Raw genomic sequence first — 20,183 nt, 5'->3', positions numbered from 1 at the left:
AAAGGGAAAGGAGAGAAAGTAAGACAGAGAGAAAAAAGGACTGCGGGGCTCAAATCTCTGAGGTGAATCTCTAAACAAAGCCTCTGTGAAGTCAAAGTCAGAGCAGAACTGATAGGGAGGACTGTGGGGCTGTATAATGTGGACGCTGGTGGCTCTAACTGGATTACTGTACCACACCTGCCAAGCTGGTGTGGATTTCATATTAATGTCATGTTCAATGTCAAGCTGAGAGACTTAACACTACTCAGGGAAGGTTGCTTGTCAGAGAGCATTTGCCTCGGTCTTCTTGGAAATGCAAACAAGTTTATACCTTGCAGTCAAATGTACTGTAACTTTCAGTGATATAACAACAGACACACTGAATATCACCCTGCATACCACTGCTGGCTTGCTTCTGAAGCTAAGCAGGGTTGGTCTTGGTCAGTCCCTGGATGGGAGACCAGATGCTGCTGGAAGTGGTGTTGGAGGACCAGTAGGAGGCACTCTTTCCTCTGGTCGAAAAAAATATCCCAATGCCCCAGGGTGCTGTCTTTCATATGGGATGTGAAACGGGTGTCCTGACTCTCTGAGATCATTTAAGATCCCATGGCACTTATCGTAAGAGTAGGGGTGTTAACCCCGGTGTCCTGGCTAAATTCCCAATTTGACGGTCACCTAATAATCCCCAGTTTACAATTGGCTCATCCCTTTAACTATTCCCCAGGTCGTTGCTGCAAATTAGAATTTGTTCTCAGTCAACTTACCTGGTAAAATAACAGATAAATAAATAAAACTGTACCATCATTGAATGTAGCATAAACAATTCCCTGTGTGTGATTACACATGACAAAAAATCTTAAGGGACAAACAAAAATACATCACCAAATGGTCCTGGTATATTTTGACATTAATAAAGTCATGTTTCACCGATTTATGACTGCCTCGGAGGAAGTTCATTGTATTGCTACAGTTAAATTAGTTTTTCTTCCGTAGGGACCCTGCATTTAGTCACACCTATAAAAGTTAAGTATGTGCAGCAGACAACCATGTCTTGATATTGTGTGTATTTCCTGATGAAGAGTTTATGCGAGGATATGCTGAATGGCTCACAGGCTCACCTGTTTAAAGGATCCTGAACAAAACACTGTTTCCACACCATGGAGGCCACAGCGCGGGACATGAGATAGGAGTAGTACTTGGCCCCGTAGCCAATGAGGTGGCTGAATCTCAGCTGCCATGCCTGCGAAAGAAAAAAAGGCATTAAAAAAAGCATTAACACCATACCCAATAAATAACCCAAATTAAACTGTCTTTCAACAGGTTCCACTGAATACCATGATTTCAGAAAGAACACCACTGTATGTATACTGACAAATAAACATTTTATCTCACATAAAAAAAAACAATAACAAAAACAGACAGATTGAATGCAATTAAAATAGCTTACGCATGGTGGCAGATAGCCTAGTGGTTAGAGAGCTGGACTAGTAACCGGAAGGTTGCAAGACCAAATCCCTGAGCTGACAAGGTAAAAATCAGCCGTTCTGCCGGAACAAGGCAGTTAACCCACTGTTCCTAGGCCGTCATTGTAAATAAGAATGTGTTCTTAACTGACTTGCCTAGTTAAATAAAAGTACAATTTTTTTGTTGTTTTTTTAGAGTTTAGTTTGGAGAGAAAGGCTAATTCAGCTTTGAAGGCTTAACTGTTCCCGCTCAAAAAGGTTGCTAAAGGAAAAGACGAGCAGAGACATTCTTCTGTCATCATCTACTTCCCCCTCAAGAAAATACCCGATATTATTTGGGCCATTAAAGACAGTCTATTGAAGTTTGTTCTGGTTACTGTCTGGTCACTGTTTTTTCTGCTTCAAAATGTATGCTACTGTTCAATTGGCCCATGATTAAGTCAAATATGGACTTTGATTTAACTGTATACATTTTACTTTAAACCTTTTACTTTGCTTTTAAAAGGAACAAAACATGGAAATTCCTAAATGGCAGAGTGCATACATTTCCTTTTCCCCTGGTTGCCTAGAGGGTCCAACTTCCTATCTGTAAAGACAACGTGCTCTTCTATGATCAGGCCTGATTTTGGACTCTGGGGAAATTCACCTGGCAAACACTCAGTCAGTCAGTCAGAAAGCAGTAGTGACACAAAACTAAATTATACCCTATTCTCCACGGTTGTTGTAAAACACAAATGAAAAGCTAAGTACTGTAAGTATTGTATCAGAGCATTGAGCCTGTAATGCATAAGGAACCTTATGAACCTTGCTAGAACCACATAGATATCATCCAATGAAGTTGCCCTAACTAACATCCAAATGTGGGCCCAGACTTCAGCTCTTAGGAGAAGATCTTTCCCCGACTGTGCTCTTTACAGTACCGTCTTGGATAGGTGCGATAGCGGAGTTTAAAGGGGCTAGTATAAAGCACCTTGTGCTCGGCCTTTGAGAGGGGTGCTGCTTATTTAAACAGCGGGCAGTGTGAAAGAGTTCTCCAGGCTGGGCGGATGATCCTCTAGTGTGAAACAGGCTGAAGCAACAAAGTGTCTGCATGATGGGTCCCATCTGGGCCGTAATTACTTTAATAAGGGTAAACAGTACTCCTGACAGAGGCAGTACATTGGGGAAACCAAAATATTGGGAAACTGAGCACAAATCATGAGTAGAGTTCACCCTCATCTTGCTATCCCCAACCGCACAACACCTTAGAACATGAAACGTAATTACAGGTATGACAAAGAATGGCTAAAACTTAGAGAGGGACAGTGAACACTCAAACTAATCAGTTCAGACACCAGTGCTCTGCATTATTTTTGAGCCGTCCAACTTGAGAAGGTCATAGTCCAGTCAACATCTCAGTGACAGATCCCTTTTGATCCACACAGACAAAGACCCGGAAGTCAGAGAAGCATGTCACTCAGTTCTCCTAAGTATTAGATAAAAGGCATACTTGCAGACCAAGCTGCTAGAATTTATGCGCAGGGGTAGGCCTATGCATCATCCCCACAGCACTACTCATGAGAAAAGAACATGTCTTGACTTTCTAGGACTCAGAGAAAACAGATAAAAACAAAGAATCATCAACATGGCAGATTGAATGTCATGCTTACTGCCATTTTCCAAATATTATTATTGCAGGCCCAGGGATTCCCATTTGGTCCATGTACTCAACAACAGATGATAGTCTTTCTCTCCAGTCAGAACTGATACCCCTGGTCTATAAACCATACACATGTCACAATCACCCCAGTGTTTATCATTTGGGTCTCTGTAACCTATTAGCCATTCAAATGTTCAGTTTAGTGTGGAAAGTTTGGCTTCACTGCTTTTTTGCGAGCGCAGGGAGAGAAGAGAATAAAACATTTTTTTTTTTTTTTTTTTAATATGGTCCTTTTAGCAGAAAATAAACAAATTTGTTTTCACTTGCTCCAATCCCATGACAGATCCTTTAACAACACAATTAGGAATTTTGTAAGTGGGGCTAAACATGTAATTTGAGTGAAATGTTGAGTTTAGGCATGGTTTTATAGTTAAAGAAAAATGACTCAGACAGAAAGGAAAGTATATAACATTAACCACACTCCCCTGGGAAGTCGTTAGCTGCAGGGATAAAAGCGGAAGTAGGACTTTTAGCGAGGGTAAAGCAACTATGGCTTGTAAGCTCAATTAAAGAAGGTGGAATATAGTTCTGACTGAGTGCCGTCTATTCCTGATGGCCCACATAATTACAGATGCCTTATGATGACCATTCCTGTTAAATGCTGGCTGTGTTTTACATTCTCTATTCCCTCCTGACTATTTTCATTAAAAGGACCACAGAAAGAAGAGTTTCAAATATTTCCCCCAGGGAGTGCTCATTCAAAGTATACCTCTGCTTTGTTATTTGAGCAGGGCCTCCAAAAAACCTTTAATCCCTTAAACGGTGCTGCGCCTGGGTAAGAGCTATAAAACCACAAAGCCAGAGAAGAATATCCAAAAAATAACTCTCTCTCTCTGCTGTTTTTGTTCCTCTGTTGCACGGGAGAAGGCACTGTGGTAAAGATTTGGGGATTAGGCAAAGAATGTCCCCTCAAACGTTCATTAACTGTAAAGGCTGTAATTGAGCTCTTAATCAAAGTTCTACAGACCAACTCAGTGAAGGCAAAGGGCATTTTGATACTGAGGTACCCACCGTGTTTGGTATGTACGGTAGGCCGTAGAATTTATGCTGCATGTCCTTTAAGATATCAGTCGTTGATCGGTTTTGGGGTTTTCCATGATACATTTGATCCAGAGCAGAGTAGAAAATCTGTCCACATAAAAAATAAACATGCTGAATCATTCATGTAGTTACATGTTAAACCTTTGAAACGTTCCCAAATATCCCACAGAGTTAAGTCATTTTTTGTTGCCTGAAAAAGGCTGATATCTGTTAAGTCTCTACACTACCATCAATCACTCAGTCAAAGCACTTATGTAATTTGTGTTTGAGTTTTTAAAGCAACGGTAACAATATAGGATACCTTGTTAAAAAACAACTTTAAAGATTAGCAGATAACAGTTGTCAGTGTTTGCTGCCGTGCCAGTACATTTTAAACAGTTTGAGAGCAAAATGTTTTGCCCTTGTATTGTGCATTTTCATGAGAGTTCAGTGTCAACGTAACCCATGAGTGTTAATGTATCCCATTCAAGGAAAAGCTGTGACCAATTTTGTTCATTGTTGTATGTCAGGGGGATTTACCTGTAGCTGAGTGTCTGCCGCACCACACACCTTTTTGGACTCACACAGGCGAGCCACCATGCTCTGAGGCAGAGGCTGCAAAAACACAAAGACATTCATTTCTCAGCCGGACTACAGCACCATACCTCTACAGTAACCCATCTAGTAACACAAAAAAAAGGGTGAGTTTGTGTACCTGTCCTGTTTGATAATGGCGGGCAAATTGGTTCACTACACGATAATCAGTGGCAAAGTACTCCATGAGAATAGAGGGGACCTCAGCAAAGTCAGTGGCACATCTGGTTCCTGAGAAGACAGAAGTAGTCTCAAGTTACTCCATTACTGATCTATGTCTCTCGCCATGAAATTGACATTTTTAAGCATCTTGAGTTACTTGCTAAGGCGTATCCTTAGTCTTTATCTAACAAGTAAAGGAGCATAAAATCAATCCAATGATAACCAGTGTGGATTTCCTCACCAAGCCATATCAATCTGAGTTGTATTAACAGGCCTTTTCAAGTCTCCACACCATAACTGAACACAGCCTCTACACATGCCATTCTAACCTGTGACCATCATTATAAGATGTCATTCACAACACCACCCACTACACAAGCAGAGGATGAAACCATTGATACCTAAATCAATCCTCCTCACTATTAGGACTATTGATTTGAGAGAGCTTTACATACAGTCATTCCCATATTATTATTCACATTAACAGTACAAATACACTGCTCAAAAAAATTAAGGGAACACTAAAATAACACATCCTAGATCTGAATGAATTAAATATTCTTATTAAATACTCTTTACTTTACATAGTTGAATGTGTTGAATGACAACAAAATCACACAAAAATGATCAATGGAAATCAAATTTATCAACCCATGGAGGTCTGGATTTGGAGTCACACTCAAAATTAAAGTGGAAAACCACACTACAGGCTGATCCAACTTTGAGGTAATGTCCTTAAAACAAGTCAAAATGAGTCTCAGTAGTGTGTGTGGCCTCCACGTGCCTGTATGACCTCCCTACAATGCCTGGGCATGCTCCTGATGAGGTGGCAGATGGTCTCCTGAGGGATCTCCTCCCAGACCTGGACTAAAGCATCTGCCAACTCCTGGACAGTCTGTGGTGCAACAGGGTGTTGGTGGATGGAGCGAGACATGATGTCCCAAATGTGCTCAATTGGATTCAGGTCTGGGGAACGGGCAGGCCAGTCCATAGCATCAATGCCTTCCTCTTGCAGGAACTGCTGACACACTCCAGCCACATGAGGTCTAGCATTGTCTTGCATTAGGAGGAACCCAGGGCCAACCGCACCAGCATATGGTCTCACTAGGGGTCTGAGGATCTCATCTCGGTACCTAATGGCAGTCAGGCTACCTTGGTGTTCTCTGGCAAATGCCAAACGTCCTGCACGGTGTTGGGCTGTAAGCCCTACCCCCACCTGTGGACGTCGGGCCCTCATACCACTTTCATGGAGTCTATTTCTGACCATTTGAACAGACACATGCACATTTGTGGCCTGCTGGAGGTCATTTTGCAGGGCTCTGGCAGTGCTCCTCCTGCTCCTCCTTGCACAAAGGCGGAGGTAGCGGTCCTGCTGCTGGGTTGTTGCCCTCCTACGGCCTCCTCCACATCTCCTGATGTACTGGCCTGTCTCCTGGTAGCGGCTCCATGCTCTGGACACTACGCTGACAGACACAGCAAACCTTCTTGCCACAGCTCGCATTGATGTGCCATCCTGGATGAGCTGCACTACCTGAGCCACTTGTGTGGACTCCGTCTCATGCTACCACAAGAGTGAAAGCACCGCCAGTATTCAAAAGTGACCAAAACATCAGCCAGGAAGCATAGGAACTGAGAAGTGGTCTGTGGTCACCACCTGCAGAACCACTCCTTTATTGGGGGTCTTGCTAATTGCCTATAATTTCCACCTGTTGGTCTATTCCATTTGCACAACAGCATGTGAAATGTATTGTCAATCAGTGTTGCTTCCTAAGTGGACAGTTTGATTTCACAGAAGTGTGATTGACTTGGAGTTACATTGTGTTGTTTTAGTGTTCCCTTTATTTTTTTGAGCAGTGTACATAGGGACAATACAACGGTAACAGAGTGATGCTAAGTATCCGATTTTTCACTTTAAAATGTATGTCAAACAAAAACCAATGATTGCAAAGTTAAACAAACCATACAACTCTATGGACAAGGACGACTTGGACGTTTCAGCATCACTCTGGAATTACCCATAAGCACAATGCCAGGCTACAGCTGCTAAAGTTAACAGTTCAACTCTGAGAATGTCAGATGAGCATGGCTGACCTGTGATGTGTTGGTAGCGTGTGCGCCCTAGCATGGAGTGCATGGCATGACCCATCTCGTGGAACAGGTTCTCCATCATGCTCGGCGTGAGCAGGGTGGGGGCGCTCTTGGTGGGATGGGGCAGGCTCAGCATCAGCACCACTACAGGCAGCTGGTACTGTCCGCTCTCCTGGCACTGCCGCCCACCACGGATGGTGAAGTGGCAGTCCTGAGGAAGGGAGAGACAAAGAGAACATTGAGGCCCTGCCTTGAAATACATTCTATGTACTGCTGGTTTCAAGATCAGTGCTACAGGGCCAGAGACTTTTTTCTTTTGAATATGCTAGCTAACTTTTTTTGATCTACTGAAACTCAAGTAATCTTTAAAGAAAGCCGGTTGCGTTGCGGGTGTGGTGTGTGAGGCTCTGTCTACCTGGTGAGGTTTATTTGCTCTGTGGAAGAAGTCACAGTAGATGTATCCCAGCAACCCCTCTGTCTCATGAACTACAGCCTGGACAGGAAGTGACAAAACAGTAGACTTAGGAGATCACACCATAGAAACACAATTTAGACTATGTAATCACAGCAAACAAATTAATGCTTAAACACTAGGAACATTTGAATAGTTATATATATTTTTTTACCAGTTTGCGGACATCATCATTCCACACCTCTCCTGCACTTGGATGTTCAGACATGATAGAGACTCCATAGAGCTTTGTGAAGAGGCTGTTCAGGCCCTCCATACAAGACCCCAGAGAGAAGTAGGGGCTGTAGAGGCTGGGCTCAATGTTGTACCTGTAACCAAAACACAACCACAATATGACAAACACTTCAGCCTAATCTCAGTTGTGTGACTGTGACAAGCTACTGTAGACAATTGCTGGAATCTCATACTAAAACCAAATGGGCATCTATTAGCAAGGTTCCGTAGTTATTGATGGTGTTTTACAGATTCCTCTTATTTCCCCCTAAAGCTACTTGATGCTCTGATTAACACTTGTCATGCTGACTCTTCGGACTAATGCTCTCAGACTAGCAGACATAAAAGGGGAAGCCCTATCAGTTGATCTGCAAGGCTCCTGTCAATATTGGGGAGCATGCACAATTACTCACTTCTGGTGTGGACAAAGCAAGCCATTTAAAGCAAGCAATGCCTGCCCTGGAGGCATATCCAAATGTAATTTGGATTGAATTAAAACCAGTGAGAAGCCCATTTCCTACGCCCAGCTTTACAGACATGATTACCATGATGTGGCCTCCTTGCTTGATGTACAGTGCATTCAAAAAGTATTCAGACCCCTTGAATTTTCCACATTTTGTTATGTTACAGCCTTATACTAAAATGGCTTAAATAAATACAAATCCTCAATCTACACACAATACCCCATAATGACAAAGTGAAAACATTTTATTTAAAAATATATTTCTATTTATTTACATAAGTATTTAGACCCTTTGCTATGAGACTCGAAATTGAGCTCAGGTGCATCCTGTTTCCATTGATCATCCTTGAGATTATTCTACAACTTGATTAGAGAACACCTGTGGTAAATTTAATTGATTGGACGTGATTTGGAAAGGCAAACACCTGTCTATATAAGGTCCCACAGTTGACAGTGCATGTCAGAGCAAAAACCAAGCAATGAGGTCGAAGGAATTGTCTGTAGAGCTCTGAAACAGGATTGTGTCGAGGCAGAGATCTGGGTATGGGTACCAAAAAATTTCTGCAGTATTGAAGAAGTTTGGAACCACTAAGAATCTTCCTAGAAATGGCCGCCTGGCCAAGCTGATCAATCAGGGGAGAAGGGACTTGGTCAAGGAGGTGATCAAGAACCTAATGGTCACTCTGGCAGAGCTCCAAAGTTCCTCTGTGGAGATGGGAGAACCTTCCAGAAGGCCAACCATCTCTACAGCACTCCACCAATCAGGCATTTATGGTATATTGGCCAGACCGAAGCCACTCCTCAGTAAAAGGCACACAACAGCCCGCTTGGAGTTCGCCAAAAGGCACCTTTAGGATTCTCAGGCCATGAGAAACAAGATTCTCTGGTCTGATGAAACCAAGATTGAACTCTTTGGCCTGAATGCCAAGCGTCACATCTGGAGCAAAACTGGCACCATCCCTACGGTGAAGCATGGTGGTGACAGTATCATGCTGTGGGGATGTTTTTCAGGGACTGGGAGACTAGTCATGATCGAGCGAAAGATGATTGGAGCAAAGTACAGAAAAGTCCTGAGCGCTCTGGAGCAGGTTCTCAAACTGGGGCTAAGGTTCACCTTCCAACAGGACAACAACCCTAAGCACACAGCCAGGACAACGCATGAGTGACTTCAGGATAAGTCTCTGAATGTCCTTGAGTGGCCCAGCCAGAGCCTGGACTTTAACCTGATCGAACATCTCTGGAGATACCTGAAAATAGCTGTGCAGCGACGCTCCACATCCAACCTAACAGAGTTTGAGAAGATCTGCAGAGAAAAGTGGGAGAAACTCCCCAAATACAGGTGTGCCTAACTTGTAGCATCATACCCAAGAAGACTCGAGGCTGTAATCGCTGCCAAAGGTGCTTCAACAAAGTACTGAGTAAAGGGTCTGAATACTTATGTAATTTTTTTCTTTTTTTTCTTCTTCTAAAAACATGTTTTGCTTTCTCATTATGGAGTATTGTGTGTAGGTTGACGAGGGAGGATAAAATATGTAATCAATTTTAGAATAAGGCTGGGACGTAACAAAATGTGGAAAAAGTCAAGGGGTCTGAATACTTTCCGAATGCACTGTATATGGGACAAAGTCTGTGGCAACAGGAAGCTTTTTCACCGACTGCTAATGGAATAATAGCAGTAATCATATGATATTTCCTAAAGAGTATTAAAGGGAGTAATTTATACTATCTTGCACATGATGTACTACTGGGCCTTCATTTACCACACATAATCTGAAACTCCTTTCAGTAGGACATGAACATTCTCCAACTGACTTCAGTAGGAACTGCAAACCACTAATGCTGCTGACTAAGAGAAAAGGGCAACAGGAGCCACTTAACGGTGGTGGTAACTATGGGCAACCAGCCATCCCTGGGAACCGACCGCATTCTAAACTCGACTCCTAACAACCAACATAGCACACCAAGAAGAGGGCTGAGGGGAAAGTGATTCGGAAACAGATTTTCCTCAGTTAAAAGAAGAAAAAAAACAACTCTCCAACATATCTCCCCCTCCTCAGACAGAGGTTGTGCCAAATCCCACTGTGGAAACAGCCATTGAGTCCATCCCCCAGGACCTAGAATGTCTGCATTAAAGCTTTAATAAACCGTTAAGACTTATTGGTCTCTGGTGAGCACCTGAGTGGAAAAGCAGTTCATTAATAATGTCCGTAAAAAGACAACATGAGACCGGCGCAAAACTGGAGACGCTGGATGTGACCAACCACATCTCCCATTCACTCAAACGTTCACAGCAGATTAGGCCATTCCACTTCTCCATCTGTAAATCATGACATTTATGAATTACCCTTGACAATAAAGATAATACGCTTTCTTAACCACCCAAAGCCCATTAATCAGCATTAAAACTGCAGAATATATGACGCACACTAGAACAAATGCATAGGGTCTCAACAGATAATACATAATATTGTATATGCTATTGGAGCTATCCTTTCCCGACAGACAAAAATGGGATTTACTCCTGCAATGAGTTCATGTTGAGTTGGGTCCTCACTGTATTTTGGATGGTTCTCATCTGCCTAACACATTCAATCTCTGTCTTTTTATATTGTAGCATGGCAACAGTGATTCAGGTTGCATATTCTAATCCATTGTTTTGGATATGTTCCATCACATAAATAAAAATGACAGGGAACATGTATTACGCAAGGATAATTAATTCAATTATATAAATGCAGAGGGGAAAATCTTCAGGTAAAATGAGGTGACAGCACAACTGAGCGCAAAGGAAGTTGATCCAGCTTGATTATATTGAAAAGAATAAACAAAGACTTACGTAGCTCTCATTTATTTAACCTTTATTTAACTAGTCAAGTAGTTAAGAACAAATTCTTATTTACAATGACGGCCTACACTTGCCAAACCCGGACGACGTTGGGCCAATTGTGCGCCGCCCTATGGGACTCCCAATCACAGCCTGATACAGGCTGAATTCGAACCAGGGTGTCTGTAGTGAAGCCTCTAGCACGGAGATGCAGTGCCTTAGACCGCTGCGCCACTCGGGAGCTCCCATGCTCCTCTCCTAACACAATTGATACCTGGGAAGACCAGTTTTTAAAAAAAATGATGCGCTGCACTGAAATACAAAGTTGCCACCCACCCCAACTACAGACAGATAGAAATCAAACAGATTTATCTCATTGACAGTTGGCAGAGAATAACTGGATGAGTTGCTTTGTTTGAATAATAGATCTAGGACTGTAATACTCACCTTTCAGCACGCAACACACCACTGAAGTATGGAGGATCCCATGGCATAAGCTCCTATGGAAGATAAACATATTACTAATAGCTTGTGACAAGAATAAATAACACACCACCATTTGTATTCACCTTTTTTCATCTCACCATGGACTCATATCTTTATATGTACATTGCTACATTAGCTGGAATATAAATATTTATAAACGACGACAAAGCAGTATTTACCGCATTAAGGGGGTTGAGTTTTGTCTTCATGTCTTTAATCATCTCAAAGTCTATTGCGGTTCTGTATGGGAAGAGATTTCAAATGAGTGGCTGATATGATTGCTATCTTCACTGTCAGGCCTAATTCAAATTCAATATGTGAAAAGTGTATTCATCAATTTAACAAACTATTATTTCTGCTTTATAGTCAATTCTGTGTCCAAATAACTGGATCTCTGAAAGCGCCAGCATATATATTGGAATTCAAACAATTTTTTCCAAACCTTCACTTCACTAAACTTATAAAGCTCTTTCACTCTTTAAAGGTTATATCGTCACCTTGTGGTAGAGAGGATACATGTCAGCTTTTCAAGACAAGGTGGATTATATATTTCCTTATAGCTATATACTGTATATAAGGTGAACAAATTGTGTTGATTTTGGCTAGCTCATTTTTTATTGTACTTGTATTATGTGCTGTACCTTTCTGAGAGTTTGTCCGTCAGTAGCTGGAGGAAGTTCATCACTGTCTCTGTGGGCAGAAGAAAGGAGGACCATGTTATAGCAGTCACACACAAAGGCTTTATCATTCCCAACATCAATAGTGTAGCACAGTTGTAGTGTAATATTCTAACTGGGTGATTTGTTTGTGTTTAATAGATGGCATTGGTTGAATCATTCATTCATGTAAACTGCTGGTAAACCTAGTTGAACAAGTATGTTTACTAACTTGGCGGTATCTGGCTGAAATGGTACTAAATATCCCTCCTAATCATACACTGAAGCACTACCAATGCTTATACATATGAATCCAAAAAAGGCCAAAGGTTTACTAATTGAAGTGAAAGTCATTGTTGGGGGACAGAGGCGGAAGCATAATACCTGGGGTTTTGGCCATGGTTCCCTGTAAAGCTCTGTGTGCGTAAGACTCATATCCCACCAGTTTGGCCAGTTTGTTCCTGCATTTCAACAGCTCTTCCAGACACTCCATCAGATCTGCATTTGGGTAGAGGAAAATCCTATAGGCAACCTCCCGAACCTGAAAAGAATGTCAAAAGCATGTGTTTCAGGTTCTTCACCCCTTAGCCATCCCTATCACAGAGCAACCCTCCCAGGCATGGAGCATCAAATAAAATCAGGACAAAATCAGGAAAATGCAGGACAGAGAGAGTCTGACTATTACTTAACAATAGCATTTCACACAGCATTAAGCAGCATGAAGTAGGCATTTCTCCAGATAGACTGCAGCGCTAGCAGTACAACTGGATATCTTGTGAGATTGGCGCTACCAGGTGGTGAAAGAGAAACATTTGCAAATGAAAACATACCAGGTCATTAGAGGACTCAGCATGTAGACCCCCAATCTGAATGAAACTGCCCTCCGTTGCAAAGTGGCAATGAATGTGCTCAGGTATAGCCGACTTTGCTATTCTGTTTGGGAGGTGAGAGCCCATAAGAAACTCATTGTTTAGATCCAAGAGCTTGACGTGAAGCTTGACAGCCTCTTTCCGCTGCAAAATGTAAAAGTCAGAAAAGAGACAGTAAGGAGATGAAAGAAACATGTGACAGGGGTGGTTATCAACACACTAAAAAACAATTAAAAGGGGTACCTTACCAGTTTTTCATCCAGATGAATTCCACTGATCGCAAAGTCAAACATGAACAGCTCAGCCACTTTCCTAGGTAGACAGAAACATTTACATTACCTGAATGAAACTGTAAATTAACTACCGGTAAAAGGATTTAGGTTGGAGAGCATACCTTGTTTCTGGGTCCAACTGAGCTAAAATTTCTTTGTTATCCAACAAATTCTTTAAACTTCTACAAAGGTCAACATTGGTGTTGAGTCTGTGAGATAAACAAACAGTGAAGAATCATTATGCAATATGCCACTCAATAACATATTCTACTAGACCTAGTTCAATGGCACTTACTTTTCTACAACTGTGCCGATCTCTATACATGTCTTCTCTGCTGCCTCACGGAAGGACGAGTCCGGATGTGCCACTTTCACAAAGTCAGCCTGGTTTGGGGAGAAAAATAACTGTACCTGTCAACTTAAATTGATTGTTTTTTGACTCTATCCTGTGCTTTCTACATTAATAACAATAAATATATACAGTACTAGTCAAAATTTTGGACACACCTACTCATTCTAGGGTTTTTACTTAATTTCTTACTATTTTCTACATTGTAGAACAATAGTGAAGACATAAAAAAAAAGAAATAACACATGGAATCGTGTAGTAAACAAAAAAAAGTGTTAAACAAATCAAAATATATTTTATATTTGAGATTCTTCAAAGTAGCCACTCTTTGCCTTGATGACAGCTTTGCACACTCTTGGCATTTTCTCAAGCAGCTTCATGAGGTATTTAATATGGGTGGGGAGAACAAGTATTTGATACATTGCCGATTTAGCAGGTTTTCCTACTTACAAAGCATGTAGAGGTCTGTAATTTTTATCATAGGTACACTTCAACTGTGAGAGACGGAATCTAAAACAAAAATCCAGAAAATCACATTGTATGATTTTTAAGTAATTAATTAGCATTTTATTGCATGACATAAGTATTTGATACATCAGAAAAGCAGAACTTAATATTTGGTACAGAAACCTTTGTTTGCAATTAAAGAGATCATACGTTTCCTGTAGTTCTTGACCAGGTTTGCATACACTGCAGCAGGGATTTTGGCCCACTCCTCCATACAGACCTATGATAAAAAGTCCTTGGCCAGCTCTACCGCTATCTCTCTCAGAATGACCTTCTTGATCCAAATCAGTCAGGTTTCAAGACTAGTCATTCAACTGAGACTGCTCTTCTCTGTATCACGGAGGCGCTCCGCACTGCTAAAGCTAACTCTCTCTCCTCTGCTCTCATCCTTCTAGACCTATCGGCTGCCTTCGATACTGTGAACCATCAGATCCTCCTCTCCACCCTCTCCGAGTTGGGCATCTCCGGCGCGGCCCACGCTTGGATTGCGTCCTACCTGACAGGTCGCTCCTACCAGGTGGCGTGGCGAGAATCTGTCTCCTCACCACGCGCTCTCACCACTGGTGTCCCCCAGGGCTCTGTTCTAGGCCCTCTCTTATTCTCGCTATACACCAAGTCACTTGGCTCTGTCATAACCTCACATGGTCTCTCCTATCATTGCTATGCAGACGACACACAATTAATCTTCTCCTTTCCCCCTTCTGATGACCAGGTGGCGAATCGCATCTCTGCATGTCTGGCAGACATATCAGTGTGGATGACGGATCACCACCTCAAGCTGAACCTCAGCAAGACGGAGCTCCTCTTCCTCCCGGGGAAGGACTGCCCGTTCCATGATCTCGCCATCACGGTTGACAACTCCATTGTGTCCTCCTCCCAGAGCGCTAAGAACCTTGGCGTGATCCTGGACAACACCCTGACGTTCTCAACTAACATCAAGGCGGTGTCCCGTTCCTGTAGGTTCATGCTCTACAACATCCGCAGAGTACGACCCTGCCTCACACAGGAAGCGGCGCAGGTCCTAATCCAGGCACTTGTCATCTCCCGTCTTGATTACTGCAACTCGCTGTTGGCTGGGCTCCTGCCTGTGCCATTAAACCCCTACAACTCATCCAGAACGCCGCAGCCCGTCTGGTGTTCAACCTTCCCAAGTTCTCTCACGTCACCCCGCTCCTCCGCTCTCTCCACTGGCTTCCAGTTGAAGCTCGCATCCGCTACAAGACCATGGTGCTCGCCTACGGAGCTGTGAGGGGAACGGCACCTCAGTACCTCCAGGCTCTGATCAGGCCCTACACCCAAACAAGGGCACTGCGTTCATCCACCTCTGGCCTGCTCGCCTCCCTACCACTGAGGAAGTACAGTTCCCGCTCAGCCCAGTCAAAACTGTTCGCTGCTCTGGCCCCCAATGGTGGAACAAACTCCCTCACGACGCCAGGACAGCGGAGTCAATCACCACCTTCCGGAGACACCTGAAACCCCACCTCTTCAAGGAATACCTAGGATAGGGTAAGTAAGGGTAGGTAATCCTTCTCCCCCAACAAGATTTAGATGCAAGTGGCTGTTCCACTGGTTGTCATAAGGTGTATGCACCAATTTGTAAGTCGCTCTGGATAAGAGCGTCTGCTAAATGACTTAAATGTAAATGTAAAATCTACACGAACCACGTAGGTCACCTATTTTGGATTCAAAACTGCGAATTTCGCCGAAAGGTGACTAGTTTGCCTCCCTGATGATGAAACTGTCTATCATGAGGACCGCCACAGGAAAGGAAGACCCAGAGTTACCTCTGCTGCAGAGGATACATTCATTAGAGTTACCAGCCTCTAAGGGGTGATAAATTGCAGCCCAAAATAAATGCTTCAGAGTTCAAATGACAGACACATTTCAACATCAACTGTTCAGAAGAGAATGCGTGAATCAGGCCTTCATGGTTGAATTGCTGCAAAGAAACCACTACTAAAGGACACCAATAAGCAGAAGAGACTTGCTTGGGCCATGAAACACAAGCAACAGCCATTAGTCCAGTGTAAATCTGTCCTTTGGTCTGTCCTTAGATTTTTGGTTCCAACCTCTGTGTCGCAGAGTGGGTGAACGGATGATCTCCGCATGTGTGGTTCCCACCGTGAAGTATGGAGGTGGTTGTGTGATGGTGCTTTGCTGGTGACACTGTCAGGGATTTATTTAGAATTCAAGGCACACTTAACCAGCATGCCTACCACAGCATTCTGCAGTGTTATCCCACCCCATCTTGTTTGCTCTTAGTGGGATTATTATTAGTTTTTCAACAGGGCAATGACCCAACACGCCTTCAGGCTGTGTAAAGGCTATTTGACCAAGAAGGAGAGTGATGGAGTACTGCATCAGATGACCTGGCCTCCACAATCACACAACCTCAAACCAATTGAGATGGTTTGGGGTGAGTCTGACCGCAAAATGAAGGAAAAGCAGCCAACAAGTGCTCAGCATATGTGGGAACTCCTTCAAGACTGTTGGAAAAGCATTCAAGGTGAAGAATGCCAAGAGTGTGCAAAGCTGTCATCAAGGCAAAGGGTGGCTACTTTGAATCATCTAAAATATATTCATATTTACACTTTTGGTTACTACATGATTCCATATGCGTTATTTAATCATTTTAATGTCTTCACTATTATTCTACACTTTAGAAAATTGATAAAATAAAGAAAAACCCTTAAATGAGTTGGTGTGTCCAAACTTTTGACTGGTACTGTATACATCTTACCAGGTCTGCTACTTTGCACAAGCCGTCTGAGAGTTGGTCAAAAGTCGCCACAGTAACAGCTCCAGGAGGGCTGCTGCAGACTTTATCCACCAGTTCCTGTGTGTCCTTCAGAGCCCTTTTAGTGGTCACCTCGAAGCCAGCAGGGGAGCTCAGCTCTGGGACTCCAAACAAGCCCTGTGAAGGTTTTAGGATACCGTTTGACTACATCATGTGGGTTGGAATTTAAAATACTGTTACTAGTCTAGACCAAATACTATGTGAACAGAAAAATCTGACTATTAGTTACTTTTCTTGACTGAAGGACAAAGCAGTGTTTGTAAAAAACAGTATAGTGACAAGTGCAAATCAAATACAGTAGTGTTAGATAAAACAACAACTAGCTACATCACATAGGCTAAAATACATTTGGGAATACTGTAGTTTCATGACTTGATTAACATACCACATTTTTTTCAAACAACTCAAGTCTTCTGTGAGGTTTGGCATTGAAGGCAGCTCCTACAGGTGACCAAGTGGTGACATTTCTCCTCCATATCGATGGCCATATCCCTCTGTGTTTTACAATGTAAAGCAAACGCTTGCAAGCTGACATGATAATGCACTTACGTTAATTAGCGATCTACATATGACTTGACTGACTAACCCACTGACTCGGCTAGTACTGTAAACAATGGAGAAACGACTTCGAGTACATGCTAGCTAACGTTAACCAATAATTTAGCTACCAATCCACTTTGAATGATTAGGCTGAAGAATAAAGTTAAGTATTGTACACGCAAAATCCAGATATCTTCAGATGGGTTGATAGCTAACTGTCCAGTGATAAACGTAAAATATGTTTTTAGCAAGCATTTGGTAGAATTTGACAGTCAAGCGAACAGCTTCCACATGTTAGCTAATGATTGGGAAATGCATTTTTGTGCTGAAGAATACTATAAATTGATCAAAATGTATATTGCCACATTTACTTGATCAACTTGGCACTACATTAATATTCCAAAATATGTCTTAATGGTGCGGAATGGTATGCATAACTATAAATAATTGTTTTGCCTGTAACATATAGCATAATTTATACCGAAAGTGCTGAAAGATTTATAAAATGGGTTTATGCCTCGTTCATGTCCTGTCGGAAACTTGGGACCTCCGAATTAAAATGAACGTAGGATATTTGCGTAGAGCTTCCTATTGGTTAATTCTGAAGGCGTTATCACATATAGTCAGTCCTCTTTAAAATAAACGATCTCAGTACTCTTTACTGTGAATTCTGGTGTAAAAAAAAAAGAAGCAAAATAACTCTTATCTTTGTATTCACACTGCCCTGGCCTTTGAATGAGGACTCACATTTTTTACCAGTTCACTTCACCTATTTTGTGGTCTGAGTCCTCTTTGCATTCACATTGCTACTGTATGTTTAGAAAGGACATTCACTCAATGCACTCTGTTTTTTTACAAAGTGCAGGACAAGCCATTCCGTCAGAATGCGTTATTAGACAGCTAGATATAACTAAATCAAATCAAATGTATTTATAAAGCCCCTTTTACATCAGCAGATGCCACAAAGTGCTTATACAGAAACCCAGCCTAAAACCCCAAACAGCATTGCATTGCAGATGTAGAAGCACGGTGCCTAGGAACAACTTCTTAGAAAGGCAGGAACCTAGGAAGAAACCTAGAGCGGAACCAGGCTGTGTCTGGTGGAGATATGAGTACATGAAGATAATAGATTGCAAATAAATTAAAATATGATAAATAATTGTAATCAGAAGATACTATTAACATTTACATATTATTGGTAATAATAAATAACAGAAGAATAACTGCAGATTAAATCATGCTGTAAAAGGGCCTCCCGAGTGGCGTAGCGGTCTAAGGCACTGCATTGCAGTGCTAGAGGCGTCACTGTATTACACCTGGCCATGATCTGAAAACCCAATAGGGCGGCGCAGTGTCATCCGCGTTAGGAGAAGTTTTGCCGGGGGAGGCTTTACTTGGCTCATCACACTCTAGCAACTCCTTGTGGCGTGCCGGGCACCTGCAGTCTAATCTCGGTTGTGTTTCCTCCGACACATTGGTGCGGCTGGCATCAGGGTTAAACCAGCGGGTGTTAAGAAGCGCGGTTTGGCGGGTCATGTTTCGGGGGACGCATGACTCAACCTTCGCCTCCCGAGCCCGTTAGGGAGTTGCAGTGATGAGACAAGATTGAAAAGGGGAGTAAAAAAGAATTGTGCTGTAATTGAAAATTGTACACCCCATGTAGGCTACTGCCTCATTAAGAGCTATAATTGATTTGGACTCTCTTGTGATATTTACATTTACATTTAAGTCATTTAGCAGACGCTCTTATCCAGAGCGACTTATGTTGGTGTCTTCTCACACTATTCAAAACCTACAATCGAATAAAAGGTTTATGCAGCTTTCTTAGCCTAAAGATCACATATTGTAAACAACTAATCTGAACTAAAAACTAATATTTAAGAATTTCTGTGCATCCTTGACAATCACTAATCAATAGGCCTGTCCAAAACAGCACCCATATTTTTCTGCCAACCTGCACATCATCAACTTCTCTCTTTTGTGGCACCAATGTGAAAGGGTTTAATCCAGGCACTTGTCATCTCCCGTCTGGATTACTGCAACTCGCTGTTGGCTGGGCTCCCTGCCTGTGCCATTAAACCCCTACAACTCATCCAGAACGCCGCAGCCCGTCTGGTGTTCAACCTTCCCAAGTTCTCTCACGTCACCCCGCTCCTCCGCTCTCTCCACTGGCTTCCAGTTGAAGCTCGCATCCGCTACAAGACCATGGTGCTTGCCTACGGAGCTGTGAGGGGAACGGCACCTCAGTACCTCCAGGCTCTGATCAGGCCCTACACCCAAACAAGGGCACTGCGTTCATCCACCTCTGGCCTGCTCGCCTCCCTACCACTGAGGAAGTACAGTTCCCGCTCAGCCCAGTCTAAACTGTTCGCTGCTCTGGCTCCCCAATAGTGGAACACACTCCCTCACGACGCCAGGACAGCAGAGTCAATCACCACCTTCCGGAGACACCTGAAACCCCACCTCTTTAAGGAATATCTAGGATAGGATAAAGTAATCCTTCTCACCCCCTTAAAAGATGTAGATGCACTATTGTAAAGTGGCTGTTCCACTGGATGTCATAAGGTGAATGCACCAATTTGTAAGTCGCTCTGGATAAGAGCGTCTGCTAAATGACTTAAATGTAAATGTAATGTAAATGGTTTATGGTAGAGGAAACGGTGTTGCAGTCTAGTGATCACCGACAACTACGAGAGAGCCTATAGGGAGGTCGGAGACCTGGCCGTGTGG

The 20,183-nt window shown here is 42.7% G+C and overlaps 1 protein-coding gene across 3 annotated transcripts in view; it reads right to left on the bottom strand.

Annotated features, from left to right (window-relative positions):
• Window positions 1-17,791, bottom strand: part of LOC118397502 (mitochondrial intermediate peptidase-like) — a 44,064-nt gene extending 26,273 nt beyond the window's left edge. The window contains exons 1-17 of one of the 3 annotated variants that reach the window (XM_035792343.2): window positions 17,299-17,788; window positions 16,857-17,030; window positions 13,556-13,644; window positions 13,383-13,469; window positions 13,237-13,300; window positions 12,950-13,132; window positions 12,504-12,660; window positions 12,105-12,153; window positions 11,643-11,703; window positions 11,425-11,477; window positions 7,632-7,785; window positions 7,421-7,498; window positions 7,009-7,216; window positions 4,877-4,986; window positions 4,702-4,776; window positions 4,153-4,269; window positions 1,098-1,219 (exon numbers count right to left, since the gene is read on the bottom strand). In XM_035792343.2, the coding sequence (XP_035648236.1) occupies window positions 1,098-1,219; window positions 4,153-4,269; window positions 4,702-4,776; window positions 4,877-4,986; window positions 7,009-7,216; window positions 7,421-7,498; window positions 7,632-7,785; window positions 11,425-11,477; window positions 11,643-11,703; window positions 12,105-12,153; window positions 12,504-12,660; window positions 12,950-13,132; window positions 13,237-13,300; window positions 13,383-13,469; window positions 13,556-13,644; window positions 16,857-17,030; window positions 17,299-17,448 (1,931 nt within the window). In that variant the 5' untranslated portion in view covers window positions 17,449-17,788. Of the gene's footprint in view, window positions 1-1,097; window positions 1,220-4,152; window positions 4,270-4,701; window positions 4,777-4,876; window positions 4,987-7,008; window positions 7,217-7,420; window positions 7,499-7,631; window positions 7,786-11,424; window positions 11,478-11,642; window positions 11,704-12,104; window positions 12,154-12,503; window positions 12,661-12,949; window positions 13,133-13,236; window positions 13,301-13,382; window positions 13,470-13,555; window positions 13,645-16,856; window positions 17,031-17,298 lie in introns of all 3 variants that reach the window. The other 2 variants (XM_035792344.2, XM_052467744.1) reach the window with 2 other exon arrangements.
• Between the last annotated feature and the right edge of the window lie 2,392 nt (window positions 17,792-20,183).

Source organism: Oncorhynchus keta, chromosome 18, assembly GCF_023373465.1.
Source record: "Oncorhynchus keta strain PuntledgeMale-10-30-2019 chromosome 18, Oket_V2, whole genome shotgun sequence".
In the NCBI taxonomy this organism is placed as follows: Eukaryota; Metazoa; Chordata; class Actinopteri; order Salmoniformes; family Salmonidae; genus Oncorhynchus; species Oncorhynchus keta.
Note: the sequence above shows the minus strand (reverse complement) of the source record. Positions and strands in the feature narration are given on the sequence as shown.